The sequence below is a fragment of the Apiospora aurea genome (genome assembly GCF_038362705.1).
Source record: "Apiospora aurea strain CBS 24483 chromosome Unknown utg000001l_segment0_segment0, whole genome shotgun sequence".
In the NCBI taxonomy this organism is placed as follows: Eukaryota; Fungi; Ascomycota; class Sordariomycetes; order Amphisphaeriales; family Apiosporaceae; genus Apiospora; species Apiospora aurea.
In genome coordinates this window covers 2,848,962-2,869,203 of record NW_027117388.1, presented here as the reverse complement: position 1 = coordinate 2,869,203, position 20,242 = coordinate 2,848,962, and the positions used below count along the sequence as shown (strand labels likewise).

At 52.2% G+C, this 20,242-nt stretch overlaps 10 protein-coding genes across 10 annotated transcripts; 3 read left to right on the top strand and 7 right to left on the bottom strand.

Annotated features, from left to right (window-relative positions):
- Positions 1 to 261: 261 nt before the first annotated feature.
- Positions 262 to 895, bottom strand: PG986_000906 (uncharacterized protein; the record flags this gene model as incomplete). The annotated part of the gene is made up of 2 exons (XM_066837128.1): positions 262 to 552; positions 650 to 895. 2 exons carry the CDS (start codon positions 893 to 895, stop codon positions 262 to 264), a joined length of 537 nt encoding a protein of 178 aa, XP_066706021.1.
- A 967-nt stretch (positions 896 to 1,862) lies between these two features.
- PG986_000905 (uncharacterized protein) lies at positions 1,863 to 4,101 on the bottom strand (the record flags this gene model as incomplete). Its single annotated transcript, XM_066837127.1, has 4 exons — positions 1,863 to 2,288; positions 2,337 to 2,705; positions 2,931 to 3,268; positions 3,576 to 4,101. Coding segments are annotated over 4 exons (1,659 nt in total), but the record flags the coding sequence as incomplete, so codon positions are not given.
- Positions 4,102 to 5,637: 1,536 nt separating this feature from the next.
- Positions 5,638 to 7,754, top strand: PG986_000904 (uncharacterized protein; the record flags this gene model as incomplete). The annotated part of the gene is made up of 4 exons (XM_066837126.1): positions 5,638 to 5,650; positions 5,704 to 6,177; positions 6,242 to 6,982; positions 7,036 to 7,754. The coding sequence occupies 4 exons, from the start codon at positions 5,638 to 5,640 to the stop codon at positions 7,752 to 7,754; spliced, it is 1,947 nt and encodes a 648-aa protein (XP_066706019.1).
- Positions 7,755 to 7,956: 202 nt separating this feature from the next.
- PG986_000903 (uncharacterized protein) lies at positions 7,957 to 8,462 on the bottom strand (the record flags this gene model as incomplete). The annotated part of the gene is made up of 2 exons (XM_066837125.1): positions 7,957 to 8,185; positions 8,245 to 8,462. The coding sequence occupies 2 exons, from the start codon at positions 8,460 to 8,462 to the stop codon at positions 7,957 to 7,959; spliced, it is 447 nt and encodes a 148-aa protein (XP_066706018.1).
- An 815-nt stretch (positions 8,463 to 9,277) lies between these two features.
- PG986_000902 (Manganese/iron superoxide dismutase- binding site) lies at positions 9,278 to 10,010 on the top strand (the record flags this gene model as incomplete). The annotated part of the gene is made up of 2 exons (XM_066837124.1): positions 9,278 to 9,322; positions 9,405 to 10,010. The coding sequence occupies 2 exons, from the start codon at positions 9,278 to 9,280 to the stop codon at positions 10,008 to 10,010; spliced, it is 651 nt and encodes a 216-aa protein (XP_066706017.1).
- Positions 10,011 to 10,544: 534 nt separating this feature from the next.
- On the bottom strand, positions 10,545 to 11,056 carry PG986_000901 (uncharacterized protein; the record flags this gene model as incomplete). The annotated part of the gene is made up of 2 exons (XM_066837123.1): positions 10,545 to 10,892; positions 10,949 to 11,056. The coding sequence occupies 2 exons, from the start codon at positions 11,054 to 11,056 to the stop codon at positions 10,545 to 10,547; spliced, it is 456 nt and encodes a 151-aa protein (XP_066706016.1).
- Positions 11,057 to 12,339: 1,283 nt separating this feature from the next.
- On the bottom strand, positions 12,340 to 13,684 carry PG986_000900 (uncharacterized protein; the record flags this gene model as incomplete). Its single annotated transcript, XM_066837122.1, has 3 exons — positions 12,340 to 12,937; positions 13,021 to 13,291; positions 13,360 to 13,684. 3 exons carry the CDS (start codon positions 13,682 to 13,684, stop codon positions 12,340 to 12,342), a joined length of 1,194 nt encoding a protein of 397 aa, XP_066706015.1.
- Positions 13,685 to 14,429: 745 nt separating this feature from the next.
- PG986_000899 (uncharacterized protein) lies at positions 14,430 to 15,175 on the bottom strand (the record flags this gene model as incomplete). The annotated part of the gene is made up of 2 exons (XM_066837121.1): positions 14,430 to 14,698; positions 14,896 to 15,175. 2 exons carry the CDS (start codon positions 15,173 to 15,175, stop codon positions 14,430 to 14,432), a joined length of 549 nt encoding a protein of 182 aa, XP_066706014.1.
- Positions 15,176 to 15,912: 737 nt separating this feature from the next.
- On the bottom strand, positions 15,913 to 17,211 carry PG986_000898 (uncharacterized protein; the record flags this gene model as incomplete). The annotated part of the gene is made up of 1 exon (XM_066837120.1): positions 15,913 to 17,211. The coding sequence occupies one exon, from the start codon at positions 17,209 to 17,211 to the stop codon at positions 15,913 to 15,915; it is 1,299 nt and encodes a 432-aa protein (XP_066706013.1).
- Positions 17,212 to 18,910: 1,699 nt separating this feature from the next.
- PG986_000897 (uncharacterized protein) lies at positions 18,911 to 20,222 on the top strand (the record flags this gene model as incomplete). Its single annotated transcript, XM_066837119.1, has 4 exons — positions 18,911 to 19,171; positions 19,256 to 19,502; positions 19,616 to 20,067; positions 20,133 to 20,222. The coding sequence occupies 4 exons, from the start codon at positions 18,911 to 18,913 to the stop codon at positions 20,220 to 20,222; spliced, it is 1,050 nt and encodes a 349-aa protein (XP_066706012.1).
- Between the last annotated feature and the right edge of the window lie 20 nt (positions 20,223 to 20,242).

The window sequence follows — 20,242 nt, the reverse complement described above, 5'->3', positions numbered from 1 at the left end:
AAATAAGCCGACCTGGTAAAGCCTGGAACACGGTCTAGAGACAGACCTCACAGTGACGTGCTATCACGTGCTGGTGATAGCTCAAGATGATTTCCCGGGGTGCCAGTCCAAACCGCAGAGAGACGCTCTCGGTTGCCCGAGGGCCCATTGATCGGTACTTCAGGGGTAAAACCCTAGACAGATCCCTGTATCTGTGAGGGACAAGCAGACACCATCTGTACGCCATACCCTAGAACATCTGGGCTTCCCAATGACTGCAGGTCAAGACCCTGATGCCCAGGAGGGATACCAAGAGGCATACCAATCGTCCCAAGGCCACTCGAACCAGATAGCCTCCCTCTCGCGGGACACATTATTGGGCAATGTCGGCAGCCGACACAAGACCTCCATCCACGGCGTCTCGTGGCCCCGGGCGCCCATGACGCGGATGTAGCGCAGCGGGTCGTCGAGCACCCGCTCGATGGAGAAGTGGACGTCGTGCTGCCGGCAGAAGGCCTCGACCCTCAGGATCTCGCGCTCGTCCCCGTCGCTCGAGACGGCGCCGTCCTCCTTCTGCGACTCCCCCGTAGCCTTCAAAGCTCCTCCACCCTGCCGACCTCTCGAGGCTTTCCAAGCGCTCGACGAGCGCGTGACGGTGGAAGGTACCCACCAAGCCCCGGTGGAGGCGGGCTTTGACGTCCTCTCGCAGACGCGAGGAGGCTTTGGCGTCGTCGCGGGTGTCCTCGTCAAGCCAGTTCCGATACGCGAGGTCGACGGTTTCGCCAGCCCCCTTGAAGGGGCGCAAAGCACGCTTGAGGATCTTGATGACGCGCGGAAACGCTTTCGTGAGTTTGTAGCAGCAAATCCCGTCCCAGTTAGGCTCCCAATCCGTTTCAGTAGGGGAACTGGAAGTCATCTTGGCTGGTGTGGACATGCTTGGGCAATCGAGGCCTACATGAAACCCAAAACGCATAAGTATGAGTTGATTTAGAAGAGGGGACCAAAAGAAAGACGAATGACGAGAATGTGGAATGGTGGACACCATCGAAGTGACTGGTAGTCATGTTTTCCTTTTGACAGAGAGAAGTGGTGCTCACATGCATCGTTGAATGTTGTGGCTTGGAATCTCTGTACAAGCACACGATGAAAAGGGGCCAACTCTACTAGTCGATAGTGCGATGTCAAGACTCAGGCTGTGCAAGCCTCGAGCGGTCCTGGGCGGGCAAGACGTTGATGCTGACACCCCTTGGAAACGCCGCCTCATTCTCTGCATCTGGAACACAGGAAATTTTGGTCCACGGATAGAGCAGACCCAAAGTTTATTATGTTAGTAACTTACAGGATCAGGGCCGGTGGATGGCGACAATAGGAGGTGACTTAATAGCTACTGACATGTCCCTTTCTTAAAATCGTACAACTGCTCTTACTTAGTGTAACTAGATATTGAACATACAAGCTTTATATATACATATCAATTATACATGAGCGTCCCTTCTGAAAGCCCCCTTTAAACATAAGAAAACAAGGTGTGCAAACCCCCTAGTAGTTGTTGCACTGACCATTCTTCGCCACTCTTACATCTCTTGCCCTCTGCTCTCTTCACCCCCATCCTTTGTATGCTCAGCTCACCTCTGCTTGGTTTGAAAAGGGTTATCGCAAACACTGAGACTACCTGGGTGTCAGAGAATTTGTTACCTTGCAGCCCCCTGAGTGTTTCCTCTTCAAGATTCATCTTGCTTTCGGCCAGGTTTGTTGCCACGAAACAATATCCCTCTGTACGCCCTTTGGCAATAGGCTTTTGGTTGCATCGTATCTTGGGGCATGCGCCAGGCCCAAGATCACGGCGGTCCCGTCAGCTTCTGCTTAAGCCGGATAGCAGCCATCTATTTTTCGTCTTTGCTTGGGTCTTCCTTCAACTGCACCGAGACGTTGCCTCTCCACCCTTGCTTGAACTCGTACTTTCCGCCGAGAACAAGGTCCTTCGCAACAAGTTCTCTTGTGCGGCCCAAACTCTCAATGTCCGAGATACGCTGCAAAGTATCGTCAAGGAACTGCCTAAAGCCCTCTTCTGAGCAGATCTCCTTGAATGCAAGATGCATGGGGACGGAGCTTGCTCGAACTTCTGCGTTGCTGGTGATGGTGAAAAGATTCAACCGATCAAGCTCGCGAATGAAGTCGGAGCGTGTCATGATCTGTTGGGCCTTGTGCATCTGAAACGAGGGAAGCACGTGCCCTGTTACGTCGTCGTAAGTGTTTTCCATATCTTCTTCCTTGTCGACAAGTGCTTGTGCAAGCACCATTGCTGCTGACTGCACCACTGTCAGTAAGATTCGTACCACACAGAAAACCATACTCACAGCCCACTTTTGCTGGTCCATCACATCGTCGTCCATTTCCATACCAAGGATCCAGCATTGATTGAGAAACCAAGTCTTCTCTATCTCTTTGATCCGGTCACAAGTTGCCATCATGTTCGATGACTTGGCTACTCTGTTGAGGAAGTTCAACCGTCCACCAACACGGTCGTATACTTGCTCCAAAATACTAAGTGGAACGTTCTCCTTGAAGTATTTGGCTCGATACTTCCGCAAAGCAGCGACTGCCTGGGTCTTTGGCAGGTCTGATACCGAAATAACTTCCATACGTGCCGCGAGTTGCTTGAATCTTTCATAGACCCAGTAATCGTCAGTGTTGAAGATCATAGTGACGAGATTGGAAGCAGCCCACTAGATGGAAGCATTAGTATACGCGTTTCTTCAGCTTTAGCAGGGGTTGAGCGAGGCTTTGCAGATGCGCCTCCAGAGACTTTGGGCATGCCGTTACAGAAATGTTACACCGAGCCAAGGTAAGTAGAAATACGGTAAAGGGGCAGCCCGTCAAGGTAAATCTTTGGTCAAGAGGCCCGGCACAAGCAAATGGGACAAGATGAGGAAGTTTGTTTGCAAATACACATACCTGCTCTGCTCTCTGTTGAAGTAGCTCCAAAGATCTTTGCCATCATCATCATCCCTGATGAGATGACATTGGTTGACGACAAGGACAAGCGGTTTGTTCTTGTTCTTTCGATACCTCAACGCTACCTTCTCTAGCTTGTTGAAGGCCCTCTCGATGTCCAAGAGCGCCGTAGTATCCCTTGGACCCCGCTCGCTGAAGTAACCACCAATGTAATCTTCATGGTACTCGTAGTCCAGGGCCTTCCCTAGCCGAATGCGGAAGATCTCCAAATCCGCGTGCGCCTCGAACATGGAAACCCCGTCACCTTCATTCTTGCGCATTGCTTCCAAGATCACTATAAAGAGTCTGATTAGTAATCTCCATGTATGCATGGGTTGGTGGCTAAGATCAGATGGTTTTCTGTGTTTGACCCGAACCGTATTCACCCGGCCCGTAAATTAGATGCCTAATCACACAGGCCAGACCAGACCACCCGATTGGCAACAGACAAATGTCGGACGAAGGGCTATGTAGCTAGTCACCATCCTTGTAACGAACAACCAGAGCCCCATCGGGGTGTCAGTTCCACCCCAGTTCCACCCGAGCAATTTACGCCCTCAAAGAGATGGGGAGGGAGAAGAGAGAGATGCCTGCCCACTTACTGCTGCTTTTGCCGCTTCCTTTCTCGCCCATGATGAGGAAGTAGTGGCCCTTTCCTTCCCCATGAATGATGTTATCAATCTTGGCCTGTTCCGGTCTTGGGATCCAGTGCTCGGCGTCCGGGTCCGGCGCATCATTGCGGTGTGCAGCGAGCTCAAGCACCGGATCTCCGGGCTGGAAGGCATTGGCCATCTTCCGCAGCTGAAGATGCTTGTAGGACCTGTGGTACGCATATGCGGCGAGCGCGAACCCTCCAGCCAGGACCAGTACAGAGCCGAGCGTCGTCACTGCCGATTCGACCATCTTTGAGCGCAAAGACGGCTCGGGATCTTGGGTGCTGGACTGCCCATGGCGGGCCCCTTGCTGCTGGTGCTGATGCTGCTGGTATTGTTGCTGCGCCCGTCGTGAAGTGCTGGCGAAGCTAGCGCGCTGTGCCGTAATTGGCTGGAGACGCTGCCTCTGCATGAAGCCAGCAGCGCGTTGGGCTAGGCCCGACACATTGGTCCTGCCAATGCGATTGCCGCACCGCCCTAAAAACATGGTCAAAAGTTGGTAACGAGCGAAAATGAAATGAAAGCGATCAGATTGATTTCTTCTGTCACGGGTTCTTCAGATGTTCTTCATGCCCAGACGAAAAACAAGTCGCGACGTGGGAATCAGGGAGGCCTCACAAAGAAAGGATTGGCAATCTCGTGTAACCACTTGGCACTGGCCACCCTGCCACTTGGCACATCAAGCTACTGGGTCCACTTGGCGCCAAAGCTTAACGTGAGCTTGGCAGGAGGTTGGTAGTTTGCCTATGACGCAGCTGTGAACCTGTAGCACATTATTAGATCCAAGTCAATTGTCATCCGAAGATTCGCCGTATAAGTCGCGATCAAGGCGTGCTACGACTACGACAACGACAACGGCATGCTCCTTGGTATGCCCAATGATGAGAGTTTCAGAACAAGATGGCTCTTATGGAATTCTCTAAGGAATGCAAGTCAATACATCGCTACCTACTTGGGTAGAGTGTAGAGAGAGAATGTCTATTTATGGCAGTGGGAATCCCAACTGCGACAGTCAGTTCACCGTTGTTCAAGTCTGGCGACAAGGCCTGCTTGACGTTGCGGCGATGACTTTTCCAACCTTTATTAAAGATGGCCCAAACAGATCAGTCTGCACTTAGGGTGGCTCTTGATGCTGTTGTTAATAGATATCCTTCCATCATTCACGGAAGCCTCACTTATCTTTCACCAGCACCCGAGCTGACATATTCAATCAAACAATCATGGCATTGAGATCTCATGTAGCTTACTGACTGCAATTCCAATGCAACAAAACCATTGGATTTCGTTGCCCACAATCACATCCACTCAAGCTCGTACACCTTTGCAAGGGTCCTGTTCGTATGTATGTGTTCGGGCACAACACTTACAGGTTCATAAAACAGTGAACAGCCTTCAATGCCGTATCTACCTTGTTCTCCGACGTCACATCAGAAGGCCGCCGCGTCCGGTTCTTTTTTCCTATCTCTGGTCAACTCCTGGGTTGACAATCGGACTATTCAGACTATTGTCGGCCTGGTTTTCGCAATTTCTCCTCCCTCTCATGACAATTCTGCACCTTTCCACATGTACCATACTCGACGAACCAAGACCTCAACCTCGATTCAAGCAACCCTAGTGATAAATCTTCCTGATACACGGGCTCATAACGACGACGAAAAACAGTTTCGAGCTCTTTAAGCCTGTTTTGATCCATCTGTTCGGATATCGGTACCCTCTTTGGACTGTTGGGGTGTTATAAGCACTGGGGCTTGCAAAGCTCACTGCCACTGCACCCTCCTGTTGAAACCAGAATTTTGGCCGAGTAAAAATCGATTTATCGCACCGAAGAGAGCATTGGAGTGAGCTTGGGTAATTCGCTGCAGAGGCCTACCTCCACACGGATCAAGGCATTTATCTTCGACGACGCTGTCGGCGACCCTCAAAAACATCATCGCCGACAGCATACAGAACAGCATCCAGCTCGCCAGCAATTTTGGTGTGTCTTGCAAGTCAGTGTTGAAATCCACCAAACATGGACTCTCAAGGTATTCCTCCTGTCGCCTGAAAACCTAGGAGATGATGTCGCTGACGTTTGCAGGCGCGACAGACTTGAAGAAGGCCAAGGTGAAACCCCAAGGGAAACTGGCGATGAAGCTGTGGTCCCTCCTGCAGAAACAGAAAGAAGTCGTGCAGGCAGATGAAGCCGAGGCAAAGGACGTATCATCCATTTCGACGTCCACGACAGAAGAGTCCTATCGGCGTTCTCTCTTGATCACGGTGCCTGTGGGCGAGGTACCGAATCGTTATTTCAAGAGCAATGCAGGAGGCGCGCTGTCGCCGCAAGAGCTGATGCACTTGAACGTGCTTGTCCATCCCGCGCTCGCACAGCAGAACATCTCGCTGGTGGATGCGCTTCAGAGTGGTCTGCTGATCCCCAAAGGCCCTGTCACTGCCGCGAACCTGGTCTCGCCCGACTCAGGTTATGAACCTGGATCGGACCAGAATAGCGATGAAAGGCCCTCAAGTGAGGAAAAGCCGGCAAGCGGAGACGGACCCGCAAATGAAGAAGAAGGTGAGTGTATTTCCTTTGGAGAAATAAGAAAATTGAACAATCTCATTAATTCAACCTATTGTAGCTTCTTCGACTTATGGGGAAGATGAGCTCAACATCAGTCCCGTCAAAGTTAGTCATGAGCCAACACCAGTTCTACCGCAGCTTGACTTCGTTCTGGGATCGGATGACTTTAGTGCGATCTTGGAGCTTGTAGATCAGTCGAAACTCGTACTGGTTGCCGAGGAGCCCGGTATTACCACAAGCGCCGGTACGGTTGATGATCTTGCACAAGATGAGGACGTCGATCTAGAAGAACTTTATTCGACCTTGCCCACCATGACCGACCAAGATCCTTCAGCAAGCATGGACGACCAAGATCAGTCGGAGACGCCACTCCCGGAGTCACCTACCATTCCGCATGCGGTGATGCTTCAACGCTTCGCCGAACCTAATGATTGTCCTCCGAGTCCGGGTCCGCCTCCGGCGAGACCGCCCCCGAAGGAGCCTGCAAGTCCGGCCAAATATCATGAGCCTGCTGCAGACAGCAATCGTATCTTACAATCACCCTTCACCGGATTTTCTGGATGTCATTATGAGACTGGTGCATCTCGCTCGCCGAACAAAGACTATGGATCGCTCGGAAAACGGAAGGGAGGTGAACTTTCATCGCAGCTTCACAGCCCAGTGTTGCCGCCTCAAGTCTCCGTAGGACCATCGACGCCTACGCGCAAGCCTTTGGTCATCCCAATGCCAGCTCTTCCCGCCCATATGAGAGTCGCATTGTCACAACCCGAGTCGCCGGAACCTGAAGACAGCCAGAGCAGTGTCGAAGACCTACTGACCGAGGCGCGCCGGATCGCTTCCGATCATAGCTAGGAGCTGGATCCAGAACTGACCGGCTTCCCCTCCCCCTCATCGTCAAGAAAAGGGGCAGAAGAAACCCCGTCAGCGCCAGAAAGCCCAGTTTGGGCAAGATCGCGGAAGAGAAGGAGGAAGAGGAGTTATACGACAGTGAATATGAATCTGCCCTGGCCCGAGTCAGGCCGAGAGTCGACAAGAGGAAGGACAAGGAGATGGCTTTTCTCACACCACCGCATCCGCTCCGCATGGCGCCGACACCACCGCCAACGTCGCCCCTCGTGGTTTCGCCCGGCAACAGCACCATAACGTCCATCACGCCGGTGGAGGTGGTCGCCTCCAGCACACCGCGGTCGTCATCCTCGTCGGTCTACTCCACGGCGACCATGTCCGACCGAGGCTCGGCCTCCCCGCAGCCGAGCCACTCGTCTACCAGCTCGGCCGCTCGTTCGAGCCGTGCCAGCCACCTACGGAAGCCCGCCCCCATCAAGAAGCAGCCGCTCAAGACGTTCGAGCAGCCGATGCGGGGCCCGACGCCCTGGCTCAATGCCACAGAGGTGGACGCCGCTGACGAGGGAGAACGGCTTCGGCAGAAGTCCCTCAAGGCCAGAGAGGAGGCACTAGAGCGAGAGCGGGTGCGCAAGGAGAAGAAAGCTGCGGAAAAAGCCGCCGAGAAGGAAAAGAAACTGGCCAAGAAGGCCAGCAAGGGGTCTCTATGGGGACTCCGCAAGGAGTAGGAAGGTTTCTGATTTTGCTTGCTTGCTTTTTTTTTTTTTTTTTTTTTCTCAAGGAGTCGGCGGAGTTGAGTTCTGGTCTTCGTTTATATAAGGACCAGTTATGAACGAGATTTGGAGCAGAGAAGAAACTTACGATGAACAATGCCCAGTTGTCGCCGTTCTTTCACGAGTGAGGGTTCACATCAGAATGGTACGTGCTGTATTAATTGTAACCTATGATGCCTTCGGCCAAAGGCGAGACACCGCCCTGCTTCCATACTGTTACTCTGCGACCTATGATACCTTCATGGCCGACCTCAATCCTCAAGGGGTGACTTAGACTCGCACTCATAGTCCGTGGTCGAGCATCGCAATCTGGGTCTTTCCCTTCCAAGCTGAACTTGTGTATGAAGGGGCTCACAAGTGCCGATGTGGTCAGGTCTCCCAGTTTGCTATTTCTTGTCAGAGAGTGTGTGCAGTAGTAGGGCAGATGCCGGACGAATTGTCTTACTGGATTCCGATGGTATACAGCGCTCCGCCGCCACATCCGGCGTTCTCGTCGTGCATAAAAGTAGCGTCTGTTGCCAAGGTGTCGTCTCTGGCACTGTGGAAAAGCAGGCGACCAGAGACGGACATTTCTGGGCTAGGCAGTCCTCCACTAACACGTTCGGGAGGGTTGAGGATGGCAATCGCGCCGCCGTAAGATGGCCTTGAGTTGTTACCGCACATGATGGGCCAGCAAGATTTGAGTCGTGAGTTGATGAAGTATAGTAGCGTGTAATATGATATAGCGAACTGGAATTCGTCAAAGTCAAGGTGAGAATAGCAGTGATTAAGTGAGAGGATTCCAAAAGGGTAGAAAGAGGGTATGGACTGATACGGATGAACAACAGAGTCAAGAGTACCATGAGAACAGGAGGGAAGTATGCTTACTTAAGTAAGTAGGTACCTACCTGTGAATAGAATAAAAGGAGGCCGTTGAGACTAGGGCCCAGCTGACCAGGTCGGGCGGCCGTTGGAAGGCCGTTATTAAGTTGAGCAAGTTTCCTCGTGCTTCAATGGTACGCCGGTTGGGTGAATGGGGGGGTGAGCAAGTTTGCGCACTTTTAGCGTAAGTGCGCCCCAGGGCCTAGACAGACAAAGGGCAGATCGCATGCAAAGGTCAAACGTGACAACATCACACTTGTTTCCAAAGTCTGCGCAATCTATTACGTGCCCGTTGCACTTGGATATTGGCGATTGGAAGCAAGGATGCGTGCGTTATGGGAGGATGGACGGACGGATACCTTGATGGCCGGGGAGTGTGCATCGCGAATCGCCCATGACAAACTGCCCCAAGCCCGCAGCCCTCAAGGTGCTCAACTCCCTCTCTACGGCCCCAAAATCTACCTTCCAACATACATGCCCATTTAATTCTTCTGTGCTTCCAGAGTCCAGTGGCTTTTTACTTTGCAGCCACGAAACACCTTAAGTGGACGTTGCATCAATCCATCGGTAGCCTTGCGAACTCAATTGTCCTCTCATACCAGACCATCACCGCTAGCATGCCCGGACCTTACACGCTTCCCAAACTCCCCTACGCTTACGATGTAAGTTCAGCTTTTCCGTGGGTAAGCTATTTCCGTCCACTTGGGCCATATACTTATTATTGCTGTGTTCCGATAAATTAAGGCACTGGAGCCCAGCATCTCCAAGGAGATCATGGAGCTGCACCACAGCAAGCACCACCAGGCCTACGTGACGAACCTCAACAAGGCGCTGGAGGCCTCGGCCGCAGCTCAAGCCGAAGGCAGACTGCACGACTCGGCGGCGCAGCTCTCGGCCATCCGCTTCAACGGCGGCGGCCACATCAACCACTCGCTGTTTTGGGAGAACCTAACGCCGGCGTCGTCGCCTGACGCCCGGCCGGAAGCCGCGGCACCCCAGCTGCTGGCCGCCATCGGCGCGACCTGGGGCAGCCTCGAGAAGTTCCAGGCGGCCTTCGGCGCGGCGCTGCTGGGCATCCAGGGCAGCGGCTGGGGCTGGCTCGTCCGGGAGGCCGCGACGGGCCAGTTGCGTATCGTAACCCTCGCGAACCAGGAGGCCGTCGTCGTGGGCGACACGCCCATCCTCGGCGTGGACATGTGGGAGCATGCGTACTACCTGCTATACAAGAACGACAAGGCGACCTACATCAAGAACATCTGGCAGGTCATCAACTGGAAAGCGGGCGAGGCCCGCTTCAGGGGACGGAGGGAGGATGCTTTCAAAGTCCTCAAGACCCAAGCTGATATTTGAGGCGGCCATGTAGGGATGGGTTTGAGCTGGCTCTTGTACGTAGTACGGCCAACGCAATCATACCTATATCCATTCGCAGTGCCGAATCTTCGTCGTATGCATTATAAATCAACTATACAAATCAGTCTCAGCATGTCACTATATTGGAACATAATGAGACCATAACACTAGTGAAGCCAAAGCAGAAAAAGCAGGATAGAGATTGAAGAGATTAGGACCAGAGGAAAGCTGTGTTAAACATGTATATTGGGCACTATTGCTTAATATCGAAACATCTACGGGTTTAAGTGGAGATGGTCTAGTCACTGTTGGCACCAGCAACGTATCACTTAGAACCTCGAAACAGCGGAAACAGTCGAAACATTAAACAAACATGCAACCACACAAGAACGCACGTATGAAAGCAGTCATCAAAGCATGGGGACTTAGTCGTCCATATGCTCAACGAATCTACTCGGTCGGCCGGTTCTGGGTGGAGGGGGTGGTACAGGGGCTGTGGCTGACTCACCCATACTGGGAGCAACAAACTGTCGCTCACTCGGATACACCACCAGAGTTCCGCCGGGTAGTCGGTAGACTGAGGTGTCCTTCCAAGTCTCCCCCGAAGATATCTTCGCCCCGGCGTTGGCGGACAATGCCAGGGAGCAGATAGCTCCAGAAACTGGACCGGCTCGAGACCGAGTCCGAGTCCGAGGTAGTCGCGGCTTGGTTCCCCCAGCAAAGGAGGCAGTCCAAGTCGAGATGGACGACACCATCGACGTCGGCCGGGGAGGTGTCAGCCTCCCGAGCTCTATGTCTACGAATTCGGGGTTCGACACTCGTGGCGGTGGGGTCGAGCTTCGCTGCTGCCGCTGCTGTTGTCGCCTTCGCTCGTGCCTCTTTCTACGGTCTACACACAATAAGTAGATGATGAGTGCCAAGATGCCGAGAAAGGTTACCGCGCTACAATAGCCAATGACTGCGGGAGTGGATAGGCCCGGCGGGGGTTCTTGGTCGTATCTCTTGTAGGGGGAAGAAAGACGAGGAGATGGAGAAGGGGATTTCATTGTGCTGGACGTGCCCGTCTTCATATAAGAAAAAGAGTCTTGGTCAAAGTGTGTTGCTGCAGAGGCCTTGACGAGGAGGCTCTTTGTTGGGCACGATTGGTGCGGTAGCCGGGTGCTTATGAGCATGGAGAAAAGGGACGGACTTGGTTTGGGATAAAGGACTTGTATATATACAAGAATAAATTTGGGGCAATGATGCTGTGACGAAACAAAGAGCCGTAAACAGGGATCTTGGCATCATTACGCTCTGTGTGCTTTGGGGCTATGGACTTTGGCTGTTTCACTATGTCTCTTACCGAAACATTGCACTCCTTCACACATATCTTGCAATCTGTTATACACGGGCAACCAATTGTACTTGTGTTGAAAGTATGTTACGAAGGTGAAGGCTAGTATTGGTCTACTACTCTTTTAGGCATGTGTAGTTAACGAAAGCACTGCCTTGCCCCATCCTAAACCCCATTTAGCTTATCTGATCATGCTCTCGAGAACTTCTTCGTTACCTAGAGGCGGCAGATCCTTCGTGGTTTAGGTCCTATGATTGCAGTCCGTCGCCTGGTTTAGCTCACGTATCCCCTCACTGACTCCCCCTCTCATTGACTAATGGCTATTTTTAAATATTTTAATTAAAATATAAAGAAGAATTTTCGTTTTATTAGAATTTAACTATAATAAATAGTAAATATAAAGATTTTATATTTTTTACAGTTTTATTTAATAGAATAAATTAAGGTATTTAAAATATTATTATAACGAATATAAAATAAAGTTTATATATAAATCACGTGATTATTTTATTATTTATTATATTTAAGCTTAATAAAGTATTTTATTTTAGAAATAAAAAATAAATAAAATAAAACCATTTTTTAATTAAAGAAAATAAATTTTCTCTAGTTTTTCCACATAGAAAATAATTTAAAATTTTAAAATAAATTAATAATTAAATAAATAAATTACTTATAAGCTTCGTTTCTTTAATTTACCTCTTGAATAATATCTTGTAACCGTAAAATGTTTTAAACTTAAATAATAATATTTATTTAAAGTTTTATCCTAATTTTTACATTTCTTAGTAATTTATATATAAAATTTCAAATTCACCTTTTAAGCGTTATATTAATAGCGTTAAATTTATATATTTTTAAATTCAAATTATATTAACTTTAAATTGTCTTTTATTTTAAAATATAAAGATCTGATTAATTTTACCTATTTTATTTAATTTTATAGAACCTTTTGAATATTATGAAGTTTTTACGATTTTGGTGGAGAAAAGGGGGTCAGCGAGGCAGGGGGTCAGCGAGACGGGTGGTGAGCTTTTTCCGCGGGCCACCAATCCCATAAAGATGGTCTAGGACGCATTGCCATCCAGCGGGCAGGCCATTGTTGGTCTTTATGGGGACATTGGCGTACCACTCCCAGTAGTCCGGACCCCATCCCGCTTGCCACTCGAACTGCCAACCGCCTGGCATGTTGCAGCGGATTCTGATGTCTGACTGGAGTTGCCCACCGTCCGTGCCGATTACATTGCCCGGAAATCCTCTGCCTTGGAGCCAGACAGCAGGATTTTGCCACCCTTCGCCGTAGACGTCGCAGCTGAAATCGATCCAGCTCTTAAGTTTTACATCCAGGTCGTCGGGCGACACCTTTCTGGCCGCCTGGATGTATGCACCATCCTCTTGCTGGTCCGGTGGGAGAACTGTGAGGTCCCAGCAGTTGACCCGAACGAAGACGGTTTTCCCTGCCACACCACTGGACCAGCCCACAGGGTTCACCACGACGCAGTCGTTTACGGTGGTGATAGTCTCCCATACTTTGTCGTATAAACACTTTTGTGATCCAAGATCTTGATCGGCAATAGCCCAGGAGGTACTTCCACTATAAGGGGCTTGTTAGGGCGACACAGATCATCCAAGTGTATGTGTGTGTGTGTTCGAGTGTAGATTGTGCACTTGACTTACCAGACGATTTTCTTGAAGGTAATGTACGTCCAATACCCGCATTGCTCTTTCTCCAGGTGAATGCTCTGTGCCGGGGATGGGCTATAAATATCGGCATCGGAGGCAAACCATTCGCCAGAGATACCTCGCTTGTAGACGTCTTCCATGCCAGACCATTCGAAGTCGACATGGTAAGGCATATAATCATGGTTCGATCTGATTTCACAGTCGAGGGGCCCGCGGCACCAGGTCCTGTCCCATATTTGCTCTTTGTCGTAGTAATACGTTGTGCCTAGAATAATGACGGCCGGCCCTGAGTCAGCAAGCAAAACCCGGTCCGTCGTCGAGGAGACTACCTACGGACTTGACAAAAGGAAACGCAGGGGTGCGTGGATCGACCGGCGGCTTGGGTAACATCGCATAACCCGTCGGTATTCATGTACTTGATGGGGGCGGGGCAATCCGCTTCGAGGTATTCTTTGCCGATCTCATAATCAGTTCTGTTCGTGCACGGGTCCCGATTGTCGTGAATGACGGTGCCATTGGCCAAAGCAGCAGATGCCGTGTCGTTCTCGACCTTGAGAGAGTACTCATGATCAACAAGGCTGTCGGGGTGAACAAGTAGATGATTGGCGGCGGCCGAGACCATCGAGAGCAGGCCCAGGAGGGCCACGACCAGAATCATGATGGATGATTCAGAGCTCTCGTCGCCGTGAGAGGTGGAAGAGTGCTGCTGACTCCAGATGTAGTTTCGGGTTGGATGACAGGCGGAAGTCTCAAGAGATGTGATGTGCGAGGAAAAGAAGTGGGGAAGAGGAGAAGACCTAATCGCGGTGGAAAGCGTGGTCTTTTATTAAGTGCCTAGATGAGCTCACTGTGAATATAGAAATGGCAGGGCCTCGGCTCATAATGATACACTTGTACGCACATTGAATCTATGCTTGTCCATCGAGACCTCCATACGTAACACCGGCAAGGAATTCAACGTAGTGACTTTCCATGATGCCAGTTCCCTATGTTGTTTCGCATCTTTCAACAAGGCTGCGTCCGTTTTGAATGTATTTATGTCGAGAGCGCAAGTACGAAAGAATGGGACCACCAGGGTGCCGGCGGCGGCGAGCACTGCCAACAGTATCAACTGGAAATGGTATTATAACGTGGTACTCTTGATCTCAACCTCTAATTGAATGCATTGATTACTCCCAACGACGCAGTCAGTGAACCTTCTGATCTTGTATTGAACGCAACACTCCCAGCCAGCCTGTTTGCCCCTATCACCAGCAACCGAGAAGCCGCCACACCGCACACCATCCTAAAGAATTACGAACTTCGCAGCCAGCCAGCCACGACCGCAGCACGTCGTTCTTGCCGCTCTCCGAAGACGACGGCGACGTCCATGTCCTCCCCACAAGTCATCAGGCCTCGTCCCCCTAGGCGTACCATGCGATTGCGAAGAGGACCATCTGGACCATCAGCCAGATGACGATCATCCCGGCGGCCAGACCAAACAGGACCTGCACGACCATCGACCAGTCCGACGTCTCCGAGAACTCATCCTCCTCATCCGAGGGACCGTCGACGGACGGGGCCGGAATGTCCTGGAACGTCTGGTAGTGAAGCTGCTGCTGGTGCGGGTGTGCCAGAGCCAACGGCGGCTGCCGAGCGAGTGGCAGCGTTTCTGACTCCAGACTACTACCGTCTACTTGTTTGGGATGTGATGAAAGAGTACCAGCGCGGCCACCACCCTAGGGAGCTAAACGTCAGCCGCTTCAACCTGTCTGCCCCCTTTTCCTAATGCCGTGGCTACATGTCGCTTGCGAGAAAGAGAGACAGAGGTAGACAGAGACACGGGTAGTAATCAAAAAGGGGTATGCCAGAAAATCGACGACGACGTACGTGGGGCGCCCTCTCTGAACTCGATCTTGTACTTGTACGACGCGAGGCCGCTGGTTTGGCGCTCTGGTGCGGGGTCGCCCTCTCGGTCACAAACTTGCTCCGTGATGGTGAAGGGGACGCTCGGGATGGGGAGGAGCACTGCGATGAGGATGAGATCGATGGCGATGAAATGGGTAAAGAGGGCATCTTTCGCCGGTCGCAAAGCTTCGAATCCCCTCCGCGAGGGGAAGGCGAAGGAAAAAGAGAGAGAGCGAGAGATATCGAAAGGGAGACAGAACATGCGCGGGCGCGCCGTGTGTTTTTGAGTGCTGGTTTTCTTTACCTTTCATGAGGAACTGGTTGGTACGTGAGCGACGGGGTAACAGGCTAGCTATAATATCGGCAGCCGGGTTGGTGGAGGTTGTGCGACGTTACGCCTGACGAGGTGCGTGCGATGTTCCCTACTTGCCGTATACGATGGCCACATGTGGACTGGTATGCCGCCCGCGGCTTGTTGCATCCGTTTACACCACCGACGCAGCAAAAGGTCCGGCTTGTGGTAGCGGCTTGCTTCAACTAGTGTTCGGGATTTATAGTCGTCGCGCTCTTTCCGGGTTCTGTCTATTATTACTGAGATGGATTGGAAGCCTTAACGGAGCAGCCTGGTGCTTTACTTTCATTAGAACACATCGCAAATGAATGGCGCGGACCCAAAGGCATACTATACTGGGAAGCTTATATGATTCTGCTGTACCTGTATCTATAATATATAACATGTCACCCGTTGGATGTCACAGGCATATCCCCACTCTACTTACTCATGTTGACCTTGATTGATCGGGATTAGTACTGGTAATCAGCACGAGGCGACACCTAAATAGCTATCCGGGAATGGCCATCGATAGCGAAGCCGCCGCCAAGTCAACTTAGGTGTAGTATTGGCTCTGGTGCCTGGACTCTGGTTTGGGCCGCAGTGCACCTTGTTGTTCGAATGGGAAGTACTTCTCGGGCGTGGTGCTCTCTCTACACTCACGGCAGTCAGCGGCAGCGCAGCAGTTGCGGGATCCTCCATAAGCGCTGCCCGACAAGGGGGGGCCGCGATCCGCCACCAATCCGGGGAGAGGCCAGCGGCATCTGCAGCGAACTACGCCGGGTGTGGTTGCGTGGCCTTGCAGTCTTGGGGGCCCGGGGTTTGTCTTCTGGCGGAGGAACTGTGTCGGACGACTGGGCGGCATGGGGCTCTGTCGCAATTCTAGCCTTCCGCTTGGATTGAGTTCGAGAGAGACTTACTGCGGCCTTGAGCGTGACTGGACGTTCAATTACTGTAATAACGGAGTCGTGCCCCTCGGACCTCTGGGAGGAGCCAGGCCGTATGGTGCTGGCCTGAGACTTACCAGAAGTGACGGACGATGAGGATCGGCCAGAGGTGGAGCCTTTGGACTTTGAAGAGGGCGTGGTTGACGAAGAATCTTTGCCGATAGCTTTCACCAATCTCAGGGGTTCAACAGACAGAGAGCCTGAGGCGGTATGTTCACGGTCTGGCTTGGGGTCTCTGTCGCGGGCCGCCAGGCGGCGCAGGTCCCGGGAGAGACTATCGCTACCCACCGGTCCTGGGTTACCCAGATAACGATTTGAACGAACCGGTGGGACTGTTCTAGCACATATGGTGGGAAGACGAGGCTGCTCTGGGCTCATTAGCATGCTGCTCCCTAGGCTGATGTTAGAGGACCCAAAGTCAGATGGGAAGCTTGGCTCGTGGATGGAAGACCCATCTTCCGATGACGAGCACGGTTCGTAGCTGGCCATCGACGCCCCATCTGGGACAGACGCAGACTTCATCTTCCATACATCGACATCGTCATCGGACGCATCCGGGTCGTACTTGGACCAGTCGTACCGTTCAACCTTGCGAGGGCGGAAGAACGCCTCGTCTGCTTCCTTGGCCTTTTCCTTTTGCCGTCTCTCTCTAATCGAAGCCAAGAGATCTGCTACGACGAGAGGTGGCTCCTTGCCCTTGGTGCCTGAGCTGTTCTCACTGGAATCATTAGCAGCCGCGCGAGGCCCCCTATTCTCCATACTTGGTAGTATGATTTGACAACAAAGAACGCGCATAATTCTCAGGGCGTTCGAGTGTGTCTCCTTAGCTCCTTGGCCAGGCGTCGTGGTGCTGCGCACCCGCGGGTGGCCGTCGAAGGAGAGAAAGTTCTTGAGCTTGATACCCATGCAGTTCCACTCGCTCTCGAGGAACTCCTCTTTCCCCAACCCAGTCTTGAGCATGTACTTGTGATGCTCTTCCAACTCGTCGGGGTCGAGTAGCAAGTAGTCCGGGGACTCCATTGAATCAGGGATATCTGTAGAATGCAGTAGTCGAAGGGATATTAGTGGGTGATTATTGGGATTCAGCTTGGAGAGTAGGGGAAGCTTGCTGATAGCACGTTTATAAACATTCATAAACCATGGCAGTGAGACTCGAGTACCATGGCATTGTTATATACCCATAAGCTGAAAGGGGGCACAGTAGGTTTTGTTATTGACAGTCTTTGTGTGCTCTGTCGTAGCACAAAGACTGATTGTCTAGGGTGAGCAAAGAGACCGCATGTTCTGCACGCAGTCGACAACCCTGTATTGTCAACCAGCATAGATGCATTGTATGTACGTAGATGGAGTCATCATGGTTCGGATGGCTCTGTGGCGGTGATCGAGACCCTCCATTATTAGTAGGCATTGGTACCTAGGTAAGTTAGGTACTTAGAATATGCCACAAAATGGATGGATGTTAATGTACCCCACGCATACCCTCTCTCCACCCAGCTACATCATCCATCGGGTAAGCTTGCGGGCAGAGATAGACATCCGGAGAAAAAGTAGATGGTGTGTGGAGAGAAGTATCTGGAAATGCAGGCAGACAAATCATGTGCTTGACGGGAGAAAAGGCACGCGACCATGCCTAGCTGTGTTACCAAGCTTCCTCGCTGACACGTTGCCTTCGTTCTACTACTTCTAGGCAGGTTGGTATGAACACGGACAATGTCGGATTGCTTGCCGTACGTCTGTGTAAGCCTTGGGCGCACTCACCAAGTAGTAGATTACTCCAAATTGAAATCTGCATCGTCCAGCCGCATCGTTGCTTTGAGATGAGATTGCGACCTGGTGCTCCGTACATGATGTAGATATTGAGGCTCGACCCCACCACCGTAAGCAATGGAAGCGCACATGGAAAAGACGTTCAGACAGACCCCCCCTGGCAGCCTGGCACTTGGCTGAAATAATTAGCGGGCCCTACTGGCTTGAGGCTGGAGATTTGACTGGAACTACAGTGCGTAACCTCTCCCTCCCCCAAGCCCACCTGGATAGTGACCTGGCCCTGCCTGGCCATGCCTGGAAGGGAAAAAAAGGGGGCAGCCTAGCCGGTGCGGTAGTAGCCTGGCTGGCGCCTGGAGGCAGGGAGAGTCGGGGCCCTCACTCGACTGTGCACCACTTTGTAGTAGACGTTGATTAATCTGGCGTGCCTGGCCCGATAACCAATCCATCCATCTCATTTCGTTGATTAATTGATGACACGGTCCACCTTCAATTCTAACTCGACGTCGAGCTACCAAGCCAGGGCTGGCTGAAAGGAGACCGTATCTACAGAACAGAACAGAACAATCCCATCCGCATCCCGAACATTACAACTCGCAGCAGCAGGACGTGTAGAGAGAAGAGGCTTGCCCATCGACTGCCACCCGACTGCTCTGCCCGCTCTTGATTCCTGGTTTGGTCTTCCCCTGTCAAACCTTCATCGTCGTGTCAATTGAATTTCGGCCTGGCGCTTCCCCGATCCACAAAGAAACCATAGGCGCGACATCATTGGGGGAAAGAAAGGTTGTCCCAGTACATTCGATTCAATCTCACGCGAGTCGATTGCGACGCTCGCCTCCTCTCACCGGCACCGGCATTGGCATTGGGTCACGCTGAACGCAACGTCGCCCATCCCTTTCCTGACCACATATAATTATCTAATCCTACGTCCTGTACTGACCTACAACCCTTCATAATGTCGTCCGGCTTGACCAGACGCCGCGGTGCGGGCGGCGGCCCGGCTGCGGGCGACGGCGAAGGCAGCAACGGCCCCAGTCGCAGTGCGTCGGCCACCAATGTTCGCGACGCCGCCCCGGAGACCAGCTACGAATCGGGCGAAAATGGCCACAAGATTGCTTTCGACCCGCGCGACATCAGCGAGAGCGCCGAGCGAAGCAAGCAGCCCAAGCTTACCCTCATGGAGGAGGTGATATTGCTGGGCTTGAAGGACAAACAGGTAACTCATGCCCCTAATCACGCCCACGCCCCCGCCCTCGCCCTCATCTCCCCCGACCAGATGCTGATCCGCCGCTGCTCCTAGGGCTACCTCTCGTTCTGGAACGACAACATCAGCTATGCGCTTCGTGGCTGCATCGTCCTCGAGCTTGCCTTCCGTGGCCGTATCAGCATGCAGAAAGACCCCTCGAGGCGGCGGTTCCCCCTTGCCGACCGAGTGATCGAAGTTGTCGACGACACCCTTACCGGAGAAGTCCTCCTTGACGAGGCGCTGAAGATGATGAAGGCCAGCGAGAAGATGAGCGTCAGCTCTTGGATCGATCTGATGAGTGGTACGTCTAAACACTTAGCACCCGACAAAACCCCCATCCCGTGAAACGAAAATACGCACTGGTCCTGGACATCATAAGATATCGAAGTCGAACAAGTGGCTAACCGCCTATAGGCGAGACATGGAACCTAATGAAGATTGGCTACCAATTGAAGCAAGTTCGAGAGCGGCTCTGCAAAGGTCTGGTCGACAAAGGCATCCTGCGAACCGAGAAGCGCAACTTCTTGCTCTTCGACATGGCCACACACCCAGTCGCCGATGGTGGCGCCAAGGAGGAAATCCGCCGGCGCGTTAGAAACGTGCTGACCCAGCGTACCGTTGTCCTGCCCGCTTCGCAATTCCTCCCCGAGAATCTCGAGTTCCGCTACACACGAACAATTGCCATGGTCTGCGCTGCCTATGCCGCCAACGTCTTGGAGAACGCATTGAGCACCCTCGGCCACGAAGCTCGAGAACGCGCCTTCACGCAGACCGACGAGATCCTTGCCGAATATAGCCAATGGCCTTTCGGCAAGAAGACTGGCAGCCAGGGTATCGGAGCCAACATCCCGCAGGTCATCGCCGAGGTAGGACCCTCAATGCACTTTGAGACCTGGCCGAGTATCATGCTAATCCAGATGCCACGAGATAGGAAGGCAACAAGGCCAAGGATAAGGAGCTTCAGCTCGAAGTTGTCGCCGCTTGCCTCAGTGTCTTCACTCGCCTCGACTCCCTCCTGTAATCGCCTCCATCAACCGACCG